Source organism: Cricetulus griseus, chromosome 3 (genome assembly GCF_003668045.3).
Source record: "Cricetulus griseus strain 17A/GY chromosome 3, alternate assembly CriGri-PICRH-1.0, whole genome shotgun sequence".
NCBI classification, from domain to species: domain Eukaryota; kingdom Metazoa; phylum Chordata; class Mammalia; order Rodentia; family Cricetidae; genus Cricetulus; species Cricetulus griseus.
This window is the reverse complement of record NC_048596.1, coordinates 85852404-85877659: the sequence shown is the minus strand read 5'-3', so window position 1 is coordinate 85877659 and position 25256 is coordinate 85852404. Positions and strand designations below refer to the sequence as shown.

Genomic DNA, 25256 nt, shown 5'->3' with positions numbered 1-25256 from the left:
AAGCAGTTCCCTTCAGCCATTTTTCATGTTCATCTTTAGATTGTGACATTAACTGGAAAGAAAAGTTTCACAGAAGAGCCAAAGACTCTAAATGATGCAGATTATTCTGAATGTAACTGGCTTGTTTTTTAGATTTTTCACAGATTTGGTATGCACCATTTAAAAGAGCAATTAAAGGTTTTTTGTTAAAATATTTTTGAAACATTTATACTAGAAATATAATATCTAGTATATAAAATTACAAGATTAATTGCTAGCAGCTGAACTAATTCCACTTATAATATTTGTACTTTAAAAAATACCCATTCCATGAAGATACATTTACAATGAAATGTTGGCTTGTAAGATTTGTGGTTATCAAAAATTGTTTCATGTTTACTAATTGTACTGGTGATAACTGTGATGTTAATCAACCAGGAAAAATTTGGGTTTGTTTGTTTGTGACACTTGGAACCTTATAGTAAATGTATATAAAATAAAATGTCAAAATATCAATGATAAGTACCATAAGGGTGATCAATAAAACACTTTAAAATTTAAATTTAATACATTAAGGAAAATTTTTGAGAGCGAAGTACACTGGTGATATAAATTTAATGATGAGAAGTTGTAAAAATGTCAAAGAGATATTTTCACATATTTTTAAATGGATGATGATGTTAAGTTGTTTTGATATTCAAATTGCAGTGACTACATCTGGATGACTGATGCAGGGATTTTATTTTTATGTCAATACACATCATCTATGGGAAATTACATAATACTATGCTGAAAAACTTTAGCTGTCAAGTTAAAAATGTGCAAAATCGCAGATACAAATAGCATTATGTCATGATGGTTGCTGACCCTATTTCTCACTTGAACATTCCTTTGGACTTGGGTCTCCTAGCTGCTACAGAGGATTTCTGTCTGGTTCCCACTACTGCTGCATTGAGGAACCCTCTTGGGCAGATCCCTGGCATGTTTGGGCCATGAGGACTAATTAGCTCTGGAGCCAGATGCTGCTTGCAGTACCATCTTTTTAATACATTTGAACAGTTTTGGCTTGAACAGTATTACTTTCAGCTTTATCATTGTTTTTCAGTAGCAGTCTGGGTCCCTGGTTCTCTTTCTTCCTGTTGACACCCTAACACTTCCAAAGAGGCTCTACCAAATTTTGAGCATTCACTCTCCATACAGGCTTCTTTGTATGACCACTGGATCCGGACAGCTTTCCCCACATACTGTGGGTTTCTGGCAGACTTTTGTTTTGTTATGTTTTCCATTTTCTTCTAGACTTGGGGACATTTTTCTTCTTGAAAGAAGTGAAATCACCCAAATTTTGGTCTTCTAAGTCTCTGATTCTTACATCTTATCTATATTTACCTTCTTAAATGGGACATTCCCAGTCAAGAGGTATTTCCCCCTGATCAACAGTTAACTGCACTATGGGTTGTTGATACTTTGTCCAGGTTCTGTCCAGTCTCTCTGTGTTATCCCTCCAGAGTCACACATTTCTCCAGCATGTTCCCTAGGACATGAGTGGTTCCCCTCTCCCACTCCCCAGAACTTTCATCTGGGCATGTATCCATTTACCATTTGGAGTATCCATGCTGACCTTTGTGGCATTTCTCTATGTTTCATAACCTTGTTAAAGAATATAAGCAAACCCCAATGGTAGTTTTCATTATATTTCATGTTCATAAGTGTATGTGACTTGGGCGTGGCTTAGCTGAGTGACTATTTCCTGTCTCTCTAGGGGATGCTATCCAGCTGTCAGATGGTTTGATGACCCTCCAGTCAGCTTCTGTCATGTGTATGTATGTCATAAGTCTGTTCTCAGTGGAGAGTGTAGATGGGAATTCTTCAAGAGACTTTTCCAGAGTTCTCAGACATCTTCCATACCACTGTGGGGCTCCCAAAGGACTATCCAAAGAAGCCTGGGTGGACTGCTCAAGGCTTCTTATGACCTCATCTTGGGAGTCCTGGAACATCACTCCTACCAGGCACTGGCTTCAATTGGTCAAGCAAGGCATCAAAATTCAAAGGAGGGGTGATTAGAATGAAACTTTTTGGGGGAGGAATAGATTGGAGTCTGTAGCTATCTTTAATCCACTATGCCCTGTCAAATATGTCTAGTGGGACAGGTCCTAGGTGCCATGGGACTGCTTAGAAAATATATCTGCCTCTGGCAAGTCAACTGCTGTGTCACGAACTACACATTTAAACCAAATGTAGAATTTCTACGTGTCATAAGTTCTCACAATATTTCCCTATGAGATCTCCCGTAATTTGCTATTGTCATACGACTCTAACAGCCCAGCTTGGTTTCTTCTCTCTTCTGACCAGAATTAGCACTTTGAGACATTAAACACACAGCTCTTCCGGACTGAGACACCATGTGAATGAGACACCGCACTTTTAATCTAGTGCGCTGTGCTTGCAGCCTCTATAAAGGTATCGCACCTCTCAACACAAGTATCCTTGCTCTGTAGGTCCTTCGTAGTCCTCATGTTAAAGTGTTTCTTGATATATATTATTTTTTTGTCATGCTAGGTGATTTTCCTTGTCTGTCTGTTAAGAAAGTAATTGCTTCAACTCACCATCGTTAAGAGAACCGTGAGTCTTAGTATTATAGAGACGTATAATTCTGTCGTCCCAATCTTTACCCCGCCACCCCTTATGATTTCTAGGAGTGAAGTATCTTTTTGAATGTCTCTTATTTCCTATACAAAACATAGCACATAAGTCCCCAATAAATTATGTCTTACGAAATGGTCTGGTGTAGCATACACTGCTGCCCTTTATCAGTAAGCAACACAGTTCAATACTTACTGTGTCTCTTACTTCAGTGCTTCGTAATGGGAAAGGAGCGAAATTTTGCTTAGCTCCTGGTTGGTCAAGCTGTCCTAAGTACTGATGAAAAGATGAATAGTGAGGCAGGTGAACCTTGCTCTAAGCTGCCCAGGATGGTAGACACCAGTCCCACACGAGTGTCGATCTCGTTTAGCTCTGCTGCTTGTTGGTGCTGTTCTAGCCTCTCACACTAGACTCATAATACTAGGACTCCTGGAGCGCGCTGCACGAACTAACACAGGTTATCACAGATTAATTATAATATCTGTGCTAGGATAGACACGCCCATCTATATTTGATTTGACCTCTCCGGCCATTCTCCTCTCCACGAAGAAAATGATGAAGAAAGATTAGCCAGAGCAGAAGCAGCTGGTGTCCTACTATAACACTCTCACTTCTGCCTAATTCCATAACACTATTCTATTAACGCTTCCATCTCCTCACAGTCCCTGTTCTTCCAAATGTACAAATCTAACCCAAGAGACTGGCTCATTGTCCCTTTGACTGTCATTCCTCAATATACTTTCTTTGCCTTAATGTGTCCAGACTGTACCCTGCCCTACAGCCTGCCCCTTTGAGAACACCTTGGCTTGATCTCTGCCTGAAGGGACATCTCCTTTTAATTCCCAGAAGACCTTTATTCTATGGGAGGATGTAGATTAAAATCTGCTTAGATATTTGTGTTCTTGTGTGTTTCAGGTAATAGACATAACCCTTGGACTCCAGTGGTCCTGGAGTTTCTCCTGCACAGCCAAAGTTCGACCATTAGCATGACGTGTGGGCAACAGCTCCAGTTGCTATGGTTCTTGGCTTAGTTTGGCAGCATAGGAAGGGGATTGTATTAATACAACTTAGTGCCAAAGCTTTGTCATCCTGCCTGGGAGATATATTAGTTACATCTAACTAATTACTGTGACCAAATACCTGAGAAAAGTAACATCTGAAAGAGTTTATTTTGGTTTATGATTTGGGAGGATTCAGTTTATTGTGAAGGCATGGCCACAGGGACATGAGGTGGCTAGAGCCATTTGCATCCACACTAGAAGCAGAGAGTGATAAATTCCAGTGCCCAGCTTATGCACAGTCCATCCGTGGCCTAATGAGTTTGTCACCAACTGTCCTGTCACACTGGGGAATGATGGTGAGTTCTGCTGCTGTCTATTCCTTCCTCACTCCTCTTCTTCCTTTAACCTGCCCCAAAGTTCCTTGTGACAGCTTCCGCATAGTACCTGACATACAGGTGATACTAAATACAATGAACTCATAATGTGTTCAGTGTTTCATTAATGTCTGAAATTACTGATGGAGTAAATGCAGTCAATCTGGTTCATTACAAGTTTATATTTGTATTATGGCAAAACTGGAAGTTAGAGGAAAGTTGAAAGACACAAGGAAAAGGCTTTGAAGCCACCCCCCCCCAAAGATCCTTAGGATGTCTACCTTTCCTTTGAACATTTTCTTTAGATTACCATGTCTTTGCCATTGTCTTGTTTTCTGCTTGTACTCTGTGTATACACTGCTTCTTTAGGAGACTGTTTTCATTGCTAACCTTTCTGGAGGGCATTATTTTAAGAATGTGCACACATTATGCCCATGTAGGTCTGCCACAACTCACTTCATGCCACTGTTGATACCTTTTTCAGGAGACATGGCCTCAAAGCGCTGTGCCTCCATCTTGTTATCTGTTTGGTGGTGATAATGAGAAATCATGGCGAGAACTGGAAAAACAGAACTGAGCTTAAACCAGATGCTCAGCAAACATTGGTGGCCTGGGATGGGAACTCTCTGGAAAAGGTGGAGTGTCTGGCAGTCACCCTGCCACTGTTCTCTGGTTGCAGGCTACACTTCATTCAGGTGGACTCGGTCCAGCGCTGGATGGAGGATCTGAAGCTCATGACTGAGTGTGAGTGCATGTGCGTCTTGCAGGCAAAGCCCATCAGCTTGGAGGAAGACACACAAGGAGACCTTATCCTAGCAGGTGGTCCCGGCCCAGGAGATCCACTGCAGCTGCTCCTGAAGCGGGGCTGGGTCATCAGCACAGAGCTTCGCAGGATTGGGCAGAAGCTGGCCCAGGACCGCTGGGCACGTGTACACAGTATGAGTGTGCGTCTGACATGCCATGCACGCTCCATGGTCAGCGAGTACAGCACCATCAGCAGGACCTCCTCACAGGAAATGGGCCAGGTCAGACATGCCAGGGTAGGGCTAGTGGATGCTGGGTGTAGGGATGCCGTCCTGTGTTCTGGAGTCTGAACCTTTCCTAGCCAGTAGTCTCCCCTGTCTTGTAATAAAGTAGAGAAGCATAGTGAGGACATGTACTGAGTGTATACTTGTGCAAGGCATTGTGACAGGTGTTTCCTTTCCAAGAACATCTCATTTAAGCTGCACGCCCACTGAGAGCAGAAAGAACTCTAGTACAGGCTGTATGGCCTTAATTATCAGTCGGTTTTATGTGACTTTAGTAAGTAATCCACTGTGTCCTGGGGGTTTCTCTCAGTGAGTACAGCAGTATTTAGTCCACGAGGATGACTGAATTATTACATGTCACGCATTCGAATCATCCCACAGCCAACAGTGAACCACTGAATCTCCACCCCCCTCATTGTGATTTCTCCTTTTTTTTTCTTATCTTTCACCTTAAACTTTTCCTGCCTTCACTGTGCAGGCAGTGAGTGTCGGTTCATTCTTTGAACCCAGCTTAAATGCCTCTTCCTCTCCAAGGTTTCCCAGATCTCACAGTATAACTAATTGTATGCTTCCTTTTCTTACTCTCGTGATGCATCTGACCTTGGCCTCTTTAGCTACCCATGTCCCAGGTCACAGTGAATTCTGGTTTCTGTGCCTGTTTCTCCCTCCACTTTCAGGCCCCATTGTGCCAGCACAGGAGCTGATTCTCAATGGAATACACTGGTCTTTCTTGATTACAGGCAGAGAAGCTGCTCATGGAGAAATGTTCTGAGCTCTCGGCAGTCACCCAGCGGTAAGTGCACCCATGGCTCTCTGCTTGGCCAGCTGGCCTCCTGGCTCTGGGAGGGACTGGTACCTTCTCTGAATGTCAGGAGGTTGTACTAGCTTATAGTTGGTGGGAGTTTCTTTTTTTTGGGCATTCTCAGAAACTTCAAAGGATTATCTTGAAGTAGTATAGTGATACATGTCTGTAATTGCAGAAGCAGGAGGATTGCTACTAGTCTAGCATGGTTTTCCTAGTGAGTTCTAGGCCAGCAAGTGCTGCATAGTAGAACCAGAAAGTACAAAAAATGATAAAAGATTCCCATGAGGTTTTTGCTGCATTCAGAGCCCAAGGAAAAGGAAAGTTAGAAGAGAGCCTTGGGTGTTAGTAGAAAGTTGTTTAGGGTAAGCTCATAATGGGGAAAGGGTTCCTTCAGGGTTAGAGAGACCTCTTGGTCTACAAAGTGAAGACAAGATCCCATGTAAGGGGAAAGCTGAACTCATATCTCCACACACATGCATGGAGACAGAGATATTCACAGACACGTACTCACTCACTCACAGACACATAAACACACACTCGTAAGATCACAGAAATCTGTTCACAGTCTCTTGCCCCTATATCACACCATAAACACACATGAACTCACGCTCAGATGCACACATACACACTTAACTTCATATGGACACACTCAGTGTGTTGACATGTTCCTTTGCCCTTCATGCCTCCAACCTGGATTTCGGCCTCTGTGGGAAGCTGGAAAGTCCCTTTTTATGGGCAGATATTCTCAGGCCATGGATTGAATATCAATCTATTCCCCTCTACTCTTCCTATCTGAAAGGAAACCTTTGAAGCAGCTTCTTTTTTTTTCATATTGTGGCAGAAATCCTTTTGTTTTTCTTGTTAAAAATAAGTTTTAAACTGAAATAGAACCATTTCGCATTCTGCATTCCTTTCCTCCCACAATGCCTCTCACAACTCCCACTCTCAACTTAATAGTATCTTTTGTTTTGATGATGATTATTTCATACATATACATGTGTATACATGTATGCATGTACGTGAACATATGTATATACATATACACAACTTTCTGAGCCCATTTTTGTTGGTGCTATGTATGTGGTTTCAAGGCTGACCACTATGGATTGAACAACCAATAAGAAGCTTACCCCTGGAGCCCCTTTTGAGGGCCTTACCCTGCCTGGGGAGTAAAGGGGGGATGGCTAGGGGCAGATGGGATGTTGGGGGGGTGGGGAGGAGAGGGAGAAGGGATTGACATCTGAAGCAAGCTTGTTCCTAATTTGAACTAATAAAATAAAAAAATAAAATAAAAAAGAAGCTTACCCCTGAATGAGGCCAGTTCTCCAACAGTCCTTTGTTGCCTATAAGTCTTTGTCTAGAGGTGGGATCCCTCAAACTTTGCCTTCCATGTTAGCATGTTTGTTGGTATTGCTATTGTTTCTATCTTGTTTATTCATGGGCAGCGATTCTTACAAGCTATAGTGAGAGCTAATTAGTGGTGCCTTGTACTCTAGCTACCTTCTCCAAAGCTACTGCCCCTCCACTTCAGGCACCTCAGAGACCAGACAATTGGCCATATTGATAGCCCATTATCCCAGGGAGAACCCAGAGGTCTGACTTTGCCACTTTCTGGTGATAGCACTTCCCAATAGCAGGGAATGTGATGACTCCAGCCCTTCTCTCTATAGCAAGAAACCAGGGAACAAACCAAGCTGGCAGATTCCATCTCTGATTCTCTTGGAGCTGCATCTTCCACACACCATGCCTTGAGCAAGTCCAGGTTTACCCTAGCCACAGCTGTGATCAACCAAGCACTCCTTCTGGTGGCCCACTCTGTGGTTCTTCCTCCCAGGTGTCTCCAGGTGGAAAATGAGCATGTTCTGAAGTCAATGAAGGCCTGCGTGAGTGAGACCCTGAGCATGCTGGGCCAGCACTTTGGCCAGCTACTGGAGCTGGCTCTGACACGGGAAGTGCAGGTCAGTGTGAAATGGGAGACAGAGGACAGTGTGGGGTCATCAAGGAGGGAGCACTGAATGACTCAGCCAGGCTGAGAAACTGCAAGATAACCCTTCTTGGGAGACATCCTCTTCAGACAACCAATGTCCATGCCAGCATCTGTGTGGAGGCTGCCAGGACTCAGCTGGGGTTTCCAGACCATCTAACCCAACTCTATAGTTTCCAGATGTGAGAACTGGAGTTCAGAGAAAAAGGATTTAGCCAAAGTCACACAAGGTGGTGTTAGCGCCTTCTTTCAGTACTGTTCCCAGTGCCTGGACACTCTTCTGTTGAGCTGTTATCCATAGCACACAGGGGCCCTTCTTATCTTGAAGAACTTAAGCTAACTGTAGGAGACAGGCCATCTTTTGAAGCCCTGGCTGCAGAGAAGACTGTAGAAAGGCCCTCGCTGCTTCTAGGCACGCTCATGCTTGATTCCAGAAAGAGGGTGTGGTGCACTCTGTAGTCTGGCAGACATATCAGCATCAAACTGCTTCACAGGAGAGTGTATGGGGAGGCGCTTAACTTCCCTTGCTCTCTACTTCATCTGTGAGGTGAAACTCCCTCAACAATGAAAGGAAGAAGTGAAGGGCAGGTGGAAGTTCTGTGGGTTAGATAGGCTTCATTTCCCTCTCCCTGCTTTGGTATTCTAGAAGCCCTCCCAACACAGCAGGCTCCGTAAGGTTTTCATTAGGAAAGCTATTTACATGTTATTTATAGTTCAGGAATACTGTGCCACATACTTACCATTCTTTCCCACCACCAAATAAAAGCCTCCCATAAATAATAAACGTCTGATTTTCTCCAAAATTGGCCTCTCTGATGAGCTCAGAGAATGCTCTCTTCCTTTCCAGTGTATGTACCGGTTTGCACAGGGCCTAGGCTTTTCCCCAGCATGATTTTCCTGCTAGTCCTACCTTGGTCCATGTTCCTACACCTGTGCCAGTGTGGGTGGCCTTAGGTACTCTCACCCTCTCGGCCATAGGAGGGCCCTTAAAGGCTACCCTCCCTGTCCTTAGGATCTGAAATAAATGGAGGGTCTCAAGAATGAGGCGCTGGTGCTCTGGGGCGCTGGCACACTGGGGCTTTGGGGAGTGAGGACTCTCAGGTAGGCACTCTGAGTTAATGAACAGGGTTAGCAATGGTGTGGAGGAACAAGGGTGTTCACTTTAGGGTTCATATCCCAAACTGAATCATTAAACATGATGGAGAGAAATATTGAAGTCTGAAGAAGACCTAAACCCCTGGGGACCCATCTCACCAGAGGAATCTCTAAACAAGGATACAGCATTTCTTTCTAACAGGCCACTGAGGGGTAGGATTTCTGCTGCTTTTAGGTAGTAGAATCATGGGAAAGGTCAGGATTATTTGAAGACTTAGACCATGTATCTGACTTCCTAGGCTATGCTTTGTTCCACTTGTCCCTCATTCTGATTTTTATTCAGAGTAGAACTCCTGACCTTGTACTCCCAAGCTTCTGGCTAGCTGCTGCCCCACTGGGAGGTGTTACTGCCCAGGTCGCTGATGCCCGGCCTGGCAGCTCATCAGGGTCAGCTGCTCTTCTGCTACAGCTGAATCCCCCTCAGTCTTGCCTCCCAGGGAGGGGTGATAGGATCTGTCTTTGATGCATCTGCATATTTATTCTTTTCCTGGCAACTTCCTTTCTTGGTCTTTTCTCCTTCCCTCCCATCATTTCCCACGTTGTCCTCCAAGTCCCCTACAGGCAGAACTTACCATGCCCATACTGCAGCTTGGATGATCCTTATCTTAGCAAACTCCCTTGAAGGACAGTAGTGATTTCAAGAAATACATTGTAGGCAGGGTCACTGGAGTTCAGAGTTGCAAGCACATTGTTGTTAAGTCAGAATCTCAATGACATTTCCTAGGATGCAAACAGAGTCTATTATGCCCAGAACCTGTCTTTGGGTCCTGTCATAAATAAAATAAAACTTCTTTATTTGCACGGGAACTTCTATGATGCCCAATCCGTTTTGCAGATCTCCCCGAGGACCCATTGCATGGTACCGCGCAGACTCAGGACGGGCTTTCTCTCCTCCTTAAGCCTCTTTGAAAACATTTTCACAGACCTGCTCAGAGGTGTATCCTCTTTCATCCACAAGACCTTTGTCTACTTGTAGCAGTGATCTTGACTTGTTTTGTTCATGTATTTCTAAGGCACACATCTCGTGATGATTAAGCCAAGTGGTATATTTCAAACTGGATCACATTTTAGAAAGCTAAGTGTCTGTTTGCTCTTGCTTGGATCCTGGTGCTTTACAGCATGCATTTTGGAGACATTCTTTTAGCACTATGGAGCTATATTGGCTAGTAAGTGGGAATTATCTCTCTAAAATCACACGTAAGTAAGCAGTGAAGCAATGCAAACAACAAGGGTGATAATATTATTACTCCACCTTGTCCTTGACTCATCCTGGAGTATAATTAAGTCCCGTTCTGAACCTTGTATTAGCTATTGCCAATAGCTGTGTTGACAAAATGCCTGATAAAAAGCATCTTAAGAGAAGTAAGACTTATTTTGGCTTATAGTTTGAGAGGAAGGCATGGCGGAGTTCACAGGGGTGGGAACATGCAGCTTGGACACCTCTCATCTGAGAAGAGGGGAGCAGACAGCCGACAATGCTGATGCCCAGACGACTTCTTTCTTCCCCTTTTATTCATCCTGGGATCCCAGCCCACTGGATTGTATCACCCACAGTGAGGGTGGGCCTTCCATCCTTGTTAAACCTTTCTGAAAACATTCTCACAGGTATGCTTAGAGGTGTACCTCCTGGGTGATTCCAAATCTAGTCTAGTATGTGATAATCATCACATACACTCAGGGGACGCTCCAAGAACAAAGAGAGGTGCTGAAGATGGAGGTTTTGAAGAATACTTGGAGGGGGGAGGAGACGCTCAATTTAGAAATGGACACTCAAATCCTATAAAGAGCTTTGAAGCCACAAAGGGAAGTGTACTAGGGTTTAACCTCAGGATACCCCACATGGAGTAGTGGGTCTCCCCAGCAACATGAGGGGCTGTCTTAGGAAAATTACATTACTAAGGTAGGCTGACAATGACTGGAGAACTGAGGCAGCAGGTGGAAGTTGCACTGAATGTCTTTAAGTTCCTCCTCTCTCCATAGGCTGTAATTATGTGAATGTGGGCATTATGGGGTGGAGGTAGTAGACTAATCATAGGGTTTGGAACCAAGTTAGAGTTCAAACCCTGACTGCTACTAATTCATCCTGCCAACTTGGGCACATTACTTAATCTTTCTGACCCTTGTTTTCCTTGCTGTTACAATGGGTTGGGTTAGAGTAAATGAAATAACACGTGATAATTGGTGACACTCTCTAGATTGTATATTGTTGACTAGAGATATTCTCTACCTTAAAATAAAACAGAGATTTTTGTAACAGGGGTGCCATAATTTCATAAATGTGTACTGATATAATTTTAACTATTTGGTAAGGTTGATATGGTGGCAGATGGAACAGTGGGAGCCCACCGTCTGTGGGGCACCTTTCACCTTCCTGAAGCCGTTGTCCCGAATAACAACCCATGCTCCTTCGTGGGTCCTTTTGGAATCACAGTCAGCAATCAGTTTTCTTCTAGGAGCTTCAGAAGCAGTTCATGAAGCCATGGCCATGTGCGGATTCCCTGACACTAGGGTCTGAAGTTTGCTCCTAATTCTGCTGGTCACTCTCAGATTTTGCTCAGCCATGTTGTCCCATATAGGTAAAGCTGGGCTGCAGTGAGATTAAATAGCAACACAGAGATAATCTAAGTGCACTAGCCAGAAAGGATGTAGCAGTTTTGACATTTCTCCCATTTTTTCTCCCCAGGAGAAAAAGCAAATGGAAAACAAAGTTCACTTCCACTGCTTATCCCAACCAGGAGGGTTTTCTTCCAGTTTGTTTTCAGGGACTGTATCAATTGCTCAGCACTGTGAAAAATTCCTGTGAAGAGCAACTTAAGGGAAGAAGTTGTTTTGGCTTTAGGTTTGCAGTTTGGTCCATCCTGACATGGGTGAGGTCACACCTCATCTGCAGCCAGGAAACAGAGAGACAGGCGCACTGGCACCTATCTCTTTATTTATTCTGGGATCCAAGCCCTTACAATGGTGATGTTCACATTTAAGATGGGTTTTCCTAGCTCAGTTGACTGAGTCTAGAAATCACAAGCATGCCCAGGGTGTCTCCTGGGTGATTCTATAACATGCCAAGTTGACAACCAGTGTCAACCATTATGGGCAGAGTCTGGTTTCCTTCATGTCTTCAGTCCATGTTTTCTCTGTAGTGGTAGAGAGGGGGTTTTGGTTCATCCCAAACATAGCTGAAGTGCCCAGAAAGTTAGTACCTCAGACTCCGTGTCATCTTACTACTACATTCCTCTCCAAGAAGATTGAATAGGCCAATCTCAGTCCTGAGGGCAGAAACCCTGGGCATCATTTTGTCCTTAGATTATATCCCTGGGGTACCCAGGGGCCTCAAATGTACAATACAGTCTTGGATGTGTCCTGGATGGGTGCCATCCAGAATATGTATGTCAGTTGTTTATAGCCACAAGCATGTGTGGACACATACCTGCTAGGGAAAGAGAGTCATTGCAGATCAATTGTGCTGCTGTATTTACCAAATATGGGAGAAAACGTCCCTGTTCTCACAGAAGGACATTTGGACATTTCCTCCTTCTTGACAAGTCAGGAATTCCCAAGTATTTTACATGGATCTGCTTGGCATGCATTTGTTCCCACCCTGCATGGCGGAATCTCCTTCAGTTCTTGCTCACTCTGGACAATGTGCTCCAAACACCCTAGGCTGCATTGGCTCTTTCAGGTGACTTGAGCTGAGGTGCTTCAAACCACTTTGGATGCACTGCATTTCTCAGATTCCCAGGAGATATGCAAGCACATAGCATTTGAAGTAAATCTATTTCTAGATCTTCACTTTTCATTTGTCCTCTTTCCCAGGAATGCATGTGGTTTTTATTAGCATTTGTGTTACCTCCAGAGGGAAGCTGTGCTTATCACACTTCCCAGATACTCTGTCCTCCAAAAACCTGGGGTGGAGGTAGGAAATCAAGCAAAGGAGAAGCCTCCATCCAGGAAAGATAAAGCCCTTGGGCCACCATGGCTAGTTCCATAGATTTTTGCACATTTGTGTTAAGGGGGGCATTAGAAATTGTATATTTTCTTCAGTGTGGGGTTCTCTGAATTCAGATGGAAGAATGTGTGATTGGGGGAGGGGGTTGTGGGCATTTACAGTTATTTTATCTTTCCTATCTGTTTTATTCTGGAATAGCATATGGGTCTTGGATAAGAACTAAAAGAAGATTGGTGGGACATATCAAATCTTAAAAATGGCTGTTTTAATAAGTACATACTTAAATGAAAGCAGTTCCCTTCAGCCATTTTTCATGTTCATCTTTAGATTGTGACATTAACTGGAAAGAAAAGTTTCACAGAAGAGCCAAAGACTCTAAATGATGCAGATTATTCTGAATGTAACTGGCTTGTTTTTTAGATTTTTCACAGATTTGGTATGCACCATTTAAAAGAGCAATTAAAGGTTTTTTGTTAAAATATTTTTGAAACATTTATACTAGAAATATAATATCTAGTATATAAAATTACAAGATTAATTGCTAGCAGCTGAACTAATTCCACTTATAATATTTGTACTTTAAAAAATACCCATTCCATGAAGATACATTTACAATGAAATGTTGGCTTGTAAGATTTGTGGTTATCAAAAATTGTTTCATGTTTACTAATTGTACTGGTGATAACTGTGATGTTAATCAACCAGGAAAAATTTGGGTTTGTTTGTTTGTGACACTTGGAACCTTATAGTAAATGTATATAAAATAAAATGTCAAAATATCAATGATAAGTACCATAAGGGTGATCAATAAAACACTTTAAAATTTAAATTTAATACATTAAGGAAAATTTTTGAGAGCGAAGTACACTGGTGATATAAATTTAATGATGAGAAGTTGTAAAAATGTCAAAGAGATATTTTCACATATTTTTAAATGGATGATGATGTTAAGTTGTTTTGATATTCAAATTGCAGTGACTACATCTGGATGACTGATGCAGGGATTTTATTTTTATGTCAATACACATCATCTATGGGAAATTACATAATACTATGCTGAAAAACTTTAGCTGTCAAGTTAAAAATGTGCAAAATCGCAGATACAAATAGCATTATGTCATGATGGTTGCTGACCCTATTTCTCACTTGAACATTCCTTTGGACTTGGGTCTCCTAGCTGCTACAGAGGATTTCTGTCTGGTTCCCACTACTGCTGCATTGAGGAACCCTCTTGGGCAGATCCCTGGCATGTTTGGGCCATGAGGACTAATTAGCTCTGGAGCCAGATGCTGCTTGCAGTACCATCTTTTTAATACATTTGAACAGTTTTGGCTTGAACAGTATTACTTTCAGCTTTATCATTGTTTTTCAGTAGCAGTCTGGGTCCCTGGTTCTCTTTCTTCCTGTTGACACCCTAACACTTCCAAAGAGGCTCTACCAAATTTTGAGCATTCACTCTCCATACAGGCTTCTTTGTATGACCACTGGATCCGGACAGCTTTCCCCACATACTGTGGGTTTCTGGCAGACTTTTGTTTTGTTATGTTTTCCATTTTCTTCTAGACTTGGGGACATTTTTCTTCTTGAAAGAAGTGAAATCACCCAAATTTTGGTCTTCTAAGTCTCTGATTCTTACATCTTATCTATATTTACCTTCTTAAATGGGACATTCCCAGTCAAGAGGTATTTCCCCCTGATCAACAGTTAACTGCACTATGGGTTGTTGATACTTTGTCCAGGTTCTGTCCAGTCTCTCTGTGTTATCCCTCCAGAGTCACACATTTCTCCAGCATGTTCCCTAGGACATGAGTGGTTCCCCTCTCCCACTCCCCAGAACTTTCATCTGGGCATGTATCCATTTACCATTTGGAGTATCCATGCTGACCTTTGTGGCATTTCTCTATGTTTCATAACCTTGTTAAAGAATATAAGCAAACCCCAATGGTAGTTTTCATTATATTTCATGTTCATAAGTGTATGTGACTTGGGCGTGGCTTAGCTGAGTGACTATTTCCTGTCTCTCAAGGGGATGCTATCCAGCTGTCAGATGGTTTGATGACCCTCCAGTCAGCTTCTGTCATGTGTATGTATGTCATAAGTCTGTTCTCAGTGGAGAGTGTAGATGGGAATTCTTCAAGAGACTTTTCCAGAGTTCTCAGACATCTTCCATACCACTGTGGGGCTCCCAAAGGACTATCCAAAGAAGCCTGGGTGGACTGCTCAAGGCTTCTTATGACCTCATCTTGGGAGTCCTGGAACATCACTCCTACCAGGCACTGGCTTCAATTGGTCAAGCAAGGCATCAAAATTCAAAGGAGGGGTGATTAGAATGAAACTTTTTGGGGGAGGAATAGATTGGAGTCTGTAGCTATCTTTAATCCACTATGCCCTGTCAAATATGTCTAGGTCTTGAATAACTCCTTGGCTCATGTTGTCCAACTATACACTTTCCATGTAGAATTTCAGGGAAAGTCTCACAATATTTTCCTTGATTTTTTTGAGAAATACATTCTAGCCAGCTTGGTTTTTCTCTCTTCTGACAGATTTCACTAGCTTTACAGGCTCTTTCGGACTGAGACACAATTGAAAGACACCGCACTTTCTAGTGCCTTGTTGAGCTGGTAGACTTCACAAATCCTTGCTCCTTCAGGTCCTTTTCTCGTGGTCTTGAAGACATAGTTATTATTTTTGTTGTTTCATGTCTATGTGGTCTGTCTTTTAAGAAAGTATTGGTCACTCACCATGTTAAGCCTATCTTGTTGTATTTTGTCTCCAATCTTTACCCTTATTATGATCTAGAGTGAAGTATCTTTTTTGGAATGTCTCCTTGATTTCCTATACAAAATCATACCAAACTCCCCCCAAAATTAGCTTTTAGAAATGTGTGTGTGTGTGTGTTTATCAGTTGCCAAGATAGATAGGTGGTTCCAGGGGATACAGGGAGGAAATTGACTGTGGTGTGGAAAGCTGTTTCAAGTCTGATGAAGAAGGAATTGAATAGGAGGAGAGACTTAGGGAATGAACACAAGGCCATCAGTTGGGTTAGCTCTGCCTCTTGTTGTGGGAGCCCTGATGACTTCATGAACTATTAGTTGCAGACAGAGGCCAGGATACGTTAATATTGTTAGTATTGGTAGGATAGAAAGGCACACTTGCTTTGGCTTCTGGCCTTTCCAGTTTAAGTGAGGTCATGTGTGTATTAGTAATGGAACTGTTAACCTTCAAAGTAGAAATAGGGAGTTACTTTTGTTTATGGTTATGACAAAATACTTGACAACAGAACCTTTTAAAAGGGGATGTTTATATTTTGGTTTACTGTTGAAAGAGGCATGCAGTCCATCATGACAGGGAAGGCACAGCAGCAGGAACAGAGTGTCCTCAGCCAGGCAGCAGAGATGAATACTGATATGTAGCTCACTTTTACTCCTCCTGGGCCCCTAGCTCATGGGAAGGTGCCCCCTTTTCTCTCCTCAGTTAAATTTTTGTAGAAACACTCAGATGTACCCAGAAGTGTGTTTCCACAGTGATGTGAAATCTGGTCAGGCTGGCCACAAGGATTAGCTATCACCCTAGGGATGAAGTCCCGCTCCTGTGGACCTGTGCTGGAGTTTGGTCAGTGTCATGTACTTCAGGTTTCGCAGATGTGAAATGAGTGTTGAATTGAAGGCTGACATTGTAATGTCCAGAGCTTTGTGGAGTCCGCAGGAGACTTTGATCTGTTTTTCCAAATTTATGCTGTGGGAAAGTATCCTTACAACTTTTCTTTATCCCTGAGATATGTCTGGGCTGTAATTACTGTATATATGTGTATAGACATTAACATGAAATTATTCTCAGATATAAATGACATAATATTAGCAGTTGATTGCAGAAGACACTGGGCTTGAATTGTTTAATTTAATGCTAATTTGCTTCAAGTGCAAACACTCATCAGGAACATTAGGTAATTATCATTTAGGTACAGGACCCCAATATATGAAATCTGCATTTCCATTTGAGTGTATATCACATGTGTAGCTGCTCATGGCAACATTGGGGAAGGAACTGAACATGCATGTTCATTACAGAGATTTGTGCTGACAAATCTTGGTTATTAATACTATCTTTTGTTAAATCTCTTATATGAGGTATCTACCAAATCCTAGACAATAAAATATTTTTTTTTATTTTTAGTGCAGTTTGTTTAAATACACACTTAATCTGAGGCTTTCTATGTAGAGGATGAATATGGTGTGTGAAGAATTCTGTGATGTGGTAATACTTTGTCTATGATCTAACAAATAAAAGCTTGCCTGAAGATCAGAATGCAAAGCTAGCCACACTAGTTAGCCATAGCGACCTGGGAGTCGTGGCATACACCTTCAATCCCAGCAGCCACACTAGTTAGTCATGGAGGCCAGGCAATGGTGGTATACACCTTTAATCCCAGCACTCAGGAAACAGAAGCAGATGGATCTCTGTTAGTTCAAGGCCACCCTGGGCTACATGAATTGATGTAGTCTAAAAGAGAAATAGAGCTCACATAAAAGTGATTCCAGCACTTGGACTGACATGCCTTTAATGCTAGCACTAAAGAGGTGGAGACAGGAGTGATATGGCCGGGCTGAGAGAGGAATTCAAGGTGGGAGGAGACAAGAGAGATGCAGTCTGAGGAACAGTGCAGTCTAAGGAATAATGCCATCTAAGCAGTCTGAGAATGCAATCTGAGGACAGGATCGTCCTTTTGATCTGAGCGTTGGTAGAGGTGAGAACTCTCTAGGGACTGGCCTATTTGCTCCTCTGATCTTCAGCATTAACCCCAATATCTGACTCTGAGGTTTTATTATTAAGAACAATTAGAATCTATGCTACACTGAAATTCTGAATATAGAAGAAACAAAAGAGAGATACCTAAATCTCTTCATTTTAATCAATCTATAAGTGGTGAAACCAAGTTCTAAGATGTTTGTCTCATTTGCCCAAGATGATGACTTTTAACAATGTTTTACTTCACTATGGTAGGCACTTTCAGAAGTTCTCTGTTCATGTTGGCAAGTTCAGGACAAGAGCATCCTTAGTGTGAGAGACAGATGCCCTTTATTCCATCATTGTACAGACAGGGAAACTGAGGCAAAGAAAGACTATAGCAAATCATCCTCTCTAGGGCACAACAGCAAAAGTGGCAGGGCCAGGATTGGAACTCAGGCATTTTAGTTTCAGAATCTGCTCTTAGCCAAATGCATTCTTGATGAGAATAGAGAGCTAAAGTCAAGCTGGTACTGGAGCCTGGATCCCTTCCTTCCATCGAGAGTCCTTTCTACAACACCAGGCTTATTTAAAAACATAGTCTCTTGATATTTAAAATAAATAGTGCAGGGTTACAGTACATGCCTATAATCTCAGCACCCAGAGACAGAGGCAGGAGGATTGAATTATAGATTCAAGGGTGGCCTGGGTTGCATGAGACTCTATTTCAAGACAAAACAAAAAAGGACTGAGGAGAGGGCTCAACCTGTAAAGTAATTGCTGTACAAGAACAAAGACCTAAATTTAATCTTCCAGACCCACCCCTGTTAAAGAAGTCAGTGCAGTAGTGTGTGTCTGTCATTCTAGAACTGGAGAGGAAGATAGAAAGATGCTTTGAGCTCACTGACTGAATTGGTGAATTCTGGGTTCAGTCAGAGACCTTGTATCAAAATACTAGATGAAGAGACACAGGCATACACACACATATACACATGTGCACATTTGTACATGATATATACATGCACCCAGGTACATGTACATCACATGTACACACACATGCAAGCACACATAGTGCATACAGGCATACATGCATGCTCACACACATGCATACACACACATGCATAGGTACACACGGAGAACCACTAAAAGGATACCTGAGATTTGCACCCATATTTTGCAGATTTTTGTCTTCTCATAGGACTCCCAGGAAGGCAGGTATCCATGTCCACCCTTCCCAGGGAAAACTTGAACAACTGCATTCATTAGTAGGTAAGAATAGCTGATAATCAATAATGAGTCACATGTGCCAAAGCTAATGGCTGACTATGAAGTGATTTCAATTTGTAAGGCTTTTCTCCCCCCAGAAATTAGCTAAACTCTTCTAGGAACAATCTTCATATCTTATTTGTTAATGGCTTTCTTGGCTCTTCCTTAATATTGTGGTCTTATATCCAACCCTCTCCACACACACACTGGAGTGTTTCATCTTTGACCAGTATAGCATTCATTACTCATGGAGTTACCTGTCAGTATAATTCTGGTGTCACTCTTCATCATGGTTAAATTCCCAAAGTAAATATCCCCAGGCAGTGTGATGCTACTGGGGAGTACTTGCCTCAGCCCTTGAACCCATCAGAGCTGGGGTTCATCCTTGTCTAACAGCCATGCAAATGAGGGAATTCTTTGGTGTAGCTATGGGCACTCCTTTTCTGTCACAATTGATGCTTGTTTATTTCATCTGTGGTTTCTGTTCTTATTGTGAACTTATAGCACAACCAAGTGCCATTTGCTGAGGGCCTCAGTGAACTAGGACAGAGCTCATTGGATCCCCAACCACCATTGGTTTGAAATGATTCTCCATCTCTGCATCTTTTCCATGGATCTCAGAACTCGCCTACAGCTAGTGTCTTAATGATACCACAAGGAGATGAGACAGGGCTTCATATCCACAGAGGCTATTAGAAGCTTGGACCCACTGGTATTGAGGAAGAGGAGCAGAAGGCAGGTGAAAGTTAACCAGCTGTCTTTTCTCTCTTCCTAGGCACTTGTGAGAAAAATTGATACCTCAGACAATATCTACATCATGGAGTCTACCACAGGGAACCTGTTCAGCCTGACCCAGGAGGGGGCTCCTTTGTGTCGCATCATAGCCAAGGTGAATTTCATGGTTGGGGACTGGAGAGCAAGTCTGGGCAAAGTAGGAGGAAGATCTTCTTGTTTGCTAGGTGGGAACTGCTGGCTCAGGTTTGTCATGGCCACAGCATTAACTTGTTGTGTGACTTTGGAAGAGTCACTTTTCTTGATGTTGCCTAGGCTCCATGATTTCATTTCCTACTTGACACAAAAAGATATAGTAGTTAGGGTTCCCGAAAGGAACATAACTTATGAAAAGCATAGATTTAAAGCAGTACTTCTTAGAGTGGCTTACACAGTGCAGTCTGCTTATACAATGGCTGTCTTCACATTGGACAGACTGAGAACCTATAGCTGCTCAGGCCTGGGGGATTCCTGGAGAGCCACTGGCTTCCTTCCATGTCGGAGGGTCAAAAATGCTGGTTTCCAGTGTTAATAGAGGATGTGGTGGAATCGATGAGCTTGTGAACAGAGCGAATGAACTTGCAAACTGTAGATGCAAGTACGCAAAACGCTAAAGATTTCCCCTCTGACTCCCTGATATTCAGATCACTGCTAGTGGATAATACCCACATTTAAGGTGAGTCTTCCCATCCCAATTATCCTAGTCAAGAAGATCCCTCGCATCTATGTTTCTTAGTTGATTCCAGATTCAGCCAAGTTGAAAGCCAAGATTAAGCATTGCAGATACATCCACAGGACTTCTGCTCTCTCTCTAACCAGGCATGTGTCATAAATGCCAACCCTTCTTTCCCATTCCACACATCTCTTCTTGACAATGTGATGTCCCTGGTGTGATGGTACAAAGACCATCTGGCATATTAGCAACAATGCCATAAACAAATAAACAAATCCATAAACATTGATTTTATATGGCATCCTTTCATCATAGGAATAAGAAATGTAGTGTCTTAAACCCAGTTCAAAGAAAAGTTTTAAAATATAGCTTTACCTGTAATTGAGCTCCATTCACATCCCTTGATATTTCCCATTATAACTTCTAATCAGCAGCAGTGTTGTCAGAAAAAAAATAAGACCAATGTGTCTGTAAACATAAACTTCATCTTGTCAGACATGTGTATTTTTCAGGAATCTGTCTGAATAGCCCCCTCTAAGATTCTTGGTTGGATCTTCAAATGCCCATAGCCACTCCAGCAATTATTGGAGGAGGAGGTGGAAATAAAAATAGACTGCTGTGTAAATAACTAAGTTCCTAGTTGACTCACCTTGATGGTGGCTCTAAGACCAAAGTGAGACTTAATGCTTTCTTCCTTTCTCATCAGAGAAGTGATGTCACTACAGAACTTGTAATCTAGGTAGAGCTCAGTTCTGACTTCCATAGATTCCAGTGTCAGTCTCAGGAGGAAGATCCTGGCATGTGTCCTCAATCCCATTTGTATCACAATCCTTCAGAGAGTTTGGAAACACCAGATACTTTGGCTTTTGCACCACCATGAAGTTACTGCAATTCTGGGCTATGCTCAGGGATTCTTCATTTCAGCGTGTTCCTTAGAGGACAATAGACCTCAGAGTCACTGATCAAAGCCCTTGAAGAAATGAAATTGGGGTAGAGGTTTGTCATCTCTGTTCGGGGAACAAATGAATTGTGTTTAATGGCAGTAGCTGACATTATGTCACTCTTGTTCATGTCTTGCATAACTTATTTGTTTTAAAACATGAAAACAGCCCATGTAGTGGGACTGTGTTGTTCCCATTCATAATAGAGTTTATGCCTTGAGAAACTTATCCAAAGTCAGACAGACCCCTTAAGAACACACATGTCTGACAAGATGAAGTTCATGTTTACAGACATCTTCTTATTTCTTCTGAAAACACCAATAGCTAGTAAATGGCAAGTTCAGATTTAGAAGCAAGAGCTCTGGTTACAAGTTCATGGTCCAAAGCCTTACAGTGGTGATTTCTGGTTCAAACTTTAGGCCCAAGTGTGACTCAGAATCACTGCAGAGTTTTAAAAAATTTCTAATTCTGTTTTACTTGGTCTGGGGTGGTAGATGGGGTTGTTTTCCAGGTGATTTCTAATCCCTTGCAGACTACTACTCTCTTTCATAGGCATTAGTTAAAATTGTACTTGAATGCATATGGTAGTATTGGGGAAAAGGAAATAAGGAGAGTATTGGGGCTTTCTCTCCCAAGGATTCTGTGACTCCATCATTTAACTTGGTGGTGAGTCTTGACCTGCAGAGGTCACATGATACTGTGCAGAGCAAAGACATTCTCCAACCTCTCAGCTCCAGTTTGGAGATTAAATTCCAACAGACTTAGCTGAATTTCTTTTGGAACAAAGAACATTTTTTTCCTCTTAAAAAATAAGTAGTAAATCTTGTTTGGCACAGGTTCTCAAAACCCCCTTTCTGTGTGCTGCTGGTGTAGACAACATCTACTACTGCCTGCCCCTGTGTTCCTCTTTCATGAAAATAGAGAGTAGACACGAGTTTGAATCTAAGCCAAGGGTAGTACTTAACTTCCTGCTAGTTAGTCTCTGCCCAGGTCTGGGACTCACCCTGGGTTAATGTTGATTCCAAATGTGTCCAGTGGGAAGGGAGAGAGCAGGGAGAAAGGCCTGGGAGGGAGAGAGCAGGGAGAAAGGCCTTGGAGGGAGAAAGCAGGGAGAAAGGCCTGGGCAAGGACCATAGGCAATTGTCATGCTAGCCCTGCTGTTAGCTTGTGGCAGGATGCTAGCCAGGTCTGGTGCCATCAACCTGACCTCTGTGAACTATGGAATTTTAAGAGGCTTCCTTAATCTACCACTGTGTCTGGCCTTCCTGGTGGAAAGGTAAGCCTGCAGTTCTCATTTTGTCAAACTCCAGTCTGAACAGCCATGGTGCGCTGTTTTCCCCATTTGGTCACTGCTTCTTCCATTTCCTTCCCTCTCCCACTCTCTCCCCTGCTACCCACACAACTCCAGGCTCCCAGTGTAGCCTGGACTCTTCACAGTCCTGACTAGAAGTTTCACATATTTTTCATGATGCTTTGAGCCATACCCCATAATAGTCTCCCTAAAGGAAGCCATGTACCTTGCTGAATATTAATGACAAAAACAATAAAAAAAATACTGTGTCCTGCTTGTTCCTCATGTTCCAGGCCCTAGACTGGTACTTTTGGCATTGCTTTGGTGTTTGGTCCACACACATCCTCTGAGATGAGCGTCAGTGCTCAGTCACACATAAGAACTCCAGGACTTACAGTACCTTGCTCAGCACTTGTTTGAAACCAGTTTTTCCTACTTCTGAGTCCATGTTCTCTGAATTTCAGCAGCTTCATTGTTTAAAACTTAGAGTCCCTCCCTGACAGGGCTGAGTCCCTACTCCGACAACTCCATCTCTGTCTCAATCCCCATTTCTTCTTCCTTGGCTTCTGGTGCATTACACAATGAATGATTAACTTTCCCTGTGTGTGAGGTTGGTGAAAGTCAGGACTGGAAGACATGGGTGGGAATTGGAGAAGCATAGAGCCCTGGTTTCCTAAAGTTGGAAATGGTCACTGTGATGATAATGTTAGATAGATAGATTATAGGTAGATAATAGATAGAGTAGTATTCAAAACAAAACAATAGAGCATTTCTACAGTACTCACTATGTGCCTGATAATGTTCTGAGTGCTTGTTTAAACATTCTCTAAGCCCTGTGCAGAAGACAGAGTCTACTCCAACTGAATGGTAGGGAACTGAGACATGGGAACCAATAAAATTTAACTAGACTGTTCATTAAAGGTGACATGACCTTGACTGTTCTCAACTGTCTCCCAGAGTGTTGCCTCTCTTCTCCCTTTTACTTTCCCTCCTTCCTTTTCATTTTCTTCTCCCCACTGTCCTACTCCATATGCCTCCATATCTTTCATTAGTGGCCAAAGCACTATATTGTACTTTCCCCTTGGTATTGCAATTGATGGACCAGCCATACTCAGGTGTGCTAAAGCTTTAATTGCTTTCTTTGTGTGTATAAGTGTATTATGTTGTGTGCATGTGTGTATGCATGTTTACATGTGTGTAGGCCCACATGTGTGTGTAGCTGCATATGTAGGTACATGAATTTTAAAGCCTGAGGTTGAAAGTGACTGCCTTCCTTGATTCCCCTCCACCTTGTGCCTAGAGGCATAGTCTCTCAATTCAGAACTCATTGACTTGGTTTATCTGCTTATTCTGGGACTTCCTTGTCTCTACTTCCTGTGTGCTATCATAGGAGGATTACCAAGCCTACCTGGCATTTACCTGGGTGCTTGGGATCTGAACACTGGTCCTTACAGTTGTGCACCAACTGCCTTACCCACTGATCCATCTCCCCATTATCCACATTTTTTAAAGGGAGGAAGCAGATTCTCAGAGGGTCAGGGCTTGTCTTACGTTACACCCATTCATGCAGAGCTAGAATTTTAATCAGGTCTTCTGATGCCAGTCTTCACTTCAATCTAGTTGTGTTTGGCTCCTGGGTAGAAACAGGGAGAGGATGCAGTGATGTCCTCTATCTTTTCAATCTAGAAGATGGCAAAATGGGTTCCAGTAGCAGAGACACCATGTGGGAGTCTAGTGCTGACAACATCCTACCTCAGACACTCGGTAAAGACCTCAACACTGGGATCAATGTGAGAGGTCTCCCAGTAGTCTTCCTCATGACACCTACAGAGCCCACTGTGATCTCTAGGTCATCATTCATCTGTCCCAACTGTTTCTAGTTGGACCTAGGCAGTCTGTTTGAGGTCTGTCCTCTGAGTATATATGAATCCAGACACCCATGAATGAGCCGAGTCCTCTCAAGATGATGGTGACAACCCTCTCCCCTCCCCAAGCAGAGCACTATGCTGTGTCACAGTCACCCCAGCTCCTCTGTGATTACTTCCATCACCAGCCTACACACCCGGGAGTGGCCCCTGCCAGCATTATGACAGCTCATCCCAAGCTGTCTGAATAATTCATACTGTTATGCATCTGGGCTGAGAGCCCAGAGCTTTCTATAAAATTAAACAAGCCCCAGCCAACAGCGTGATCTGCTAGCTCAGTCAGTCCCAGTGTTACCCCAGGATAAGTGCTGCTGAAAGTCTTGGTGGGGGCTCTAGGGTGGTTGGTGAGATAATCTGTCTAAAATCCCTGGTAGATCCCTTTCCTGTTTCCCCTTTTCACATGCCCTGAGCCTTGACATACCTTTCATGAGGGGGCCAGGCCACCTTCTGATGAGGAAGCCTTCCATAGCCTAACTCTCACATGGCTGTCCAGAGAGCTAGCACTAGGTCCTTCAACAGCTCAGCTGCTGTTCCTATTAAGTAGTTACATAGCATTTTAGCCCAAACCAACCAGACATGGAGCCAGGATTAAGACCCATATCCCTAGCAGGGGTCTAGGATTTTCTTCTTTTTATAATTGAAAATTCGAAGGAGGGCATTTTTCACAGGCTTGGGGAAAGACATAATGAGGACCTGATGCAAATGCAGAACTCAGATTTGCTGGCCTCAGTGCCTTACAAACCAAAGGAGGCTGC

The 25256-nt window shown here is 42.8% G+C and overlaps 1 protein-coding gene across 1 annotated transcript in view; it reads left to right on the top strand.

Moving 5' to 3' along the window:
- LOC113830639 (protein inscuteable homolog) overlaps window positions 1–25256 on the top strand; it is a 119710-nt gene that overhangs the window by 55542 nt on the left and 38912 nt on the right. The window contains exon 6 of the mRNA XM_027410136.2: window positions 19676–19789. Within this exon, the coding sequence (XP_027265937.1) occupies window positions 19676–19789 (114 nt within the window). The remainder of the gene's footprint in view (window positions 1–19675; window positions 19790–25256) is intronic.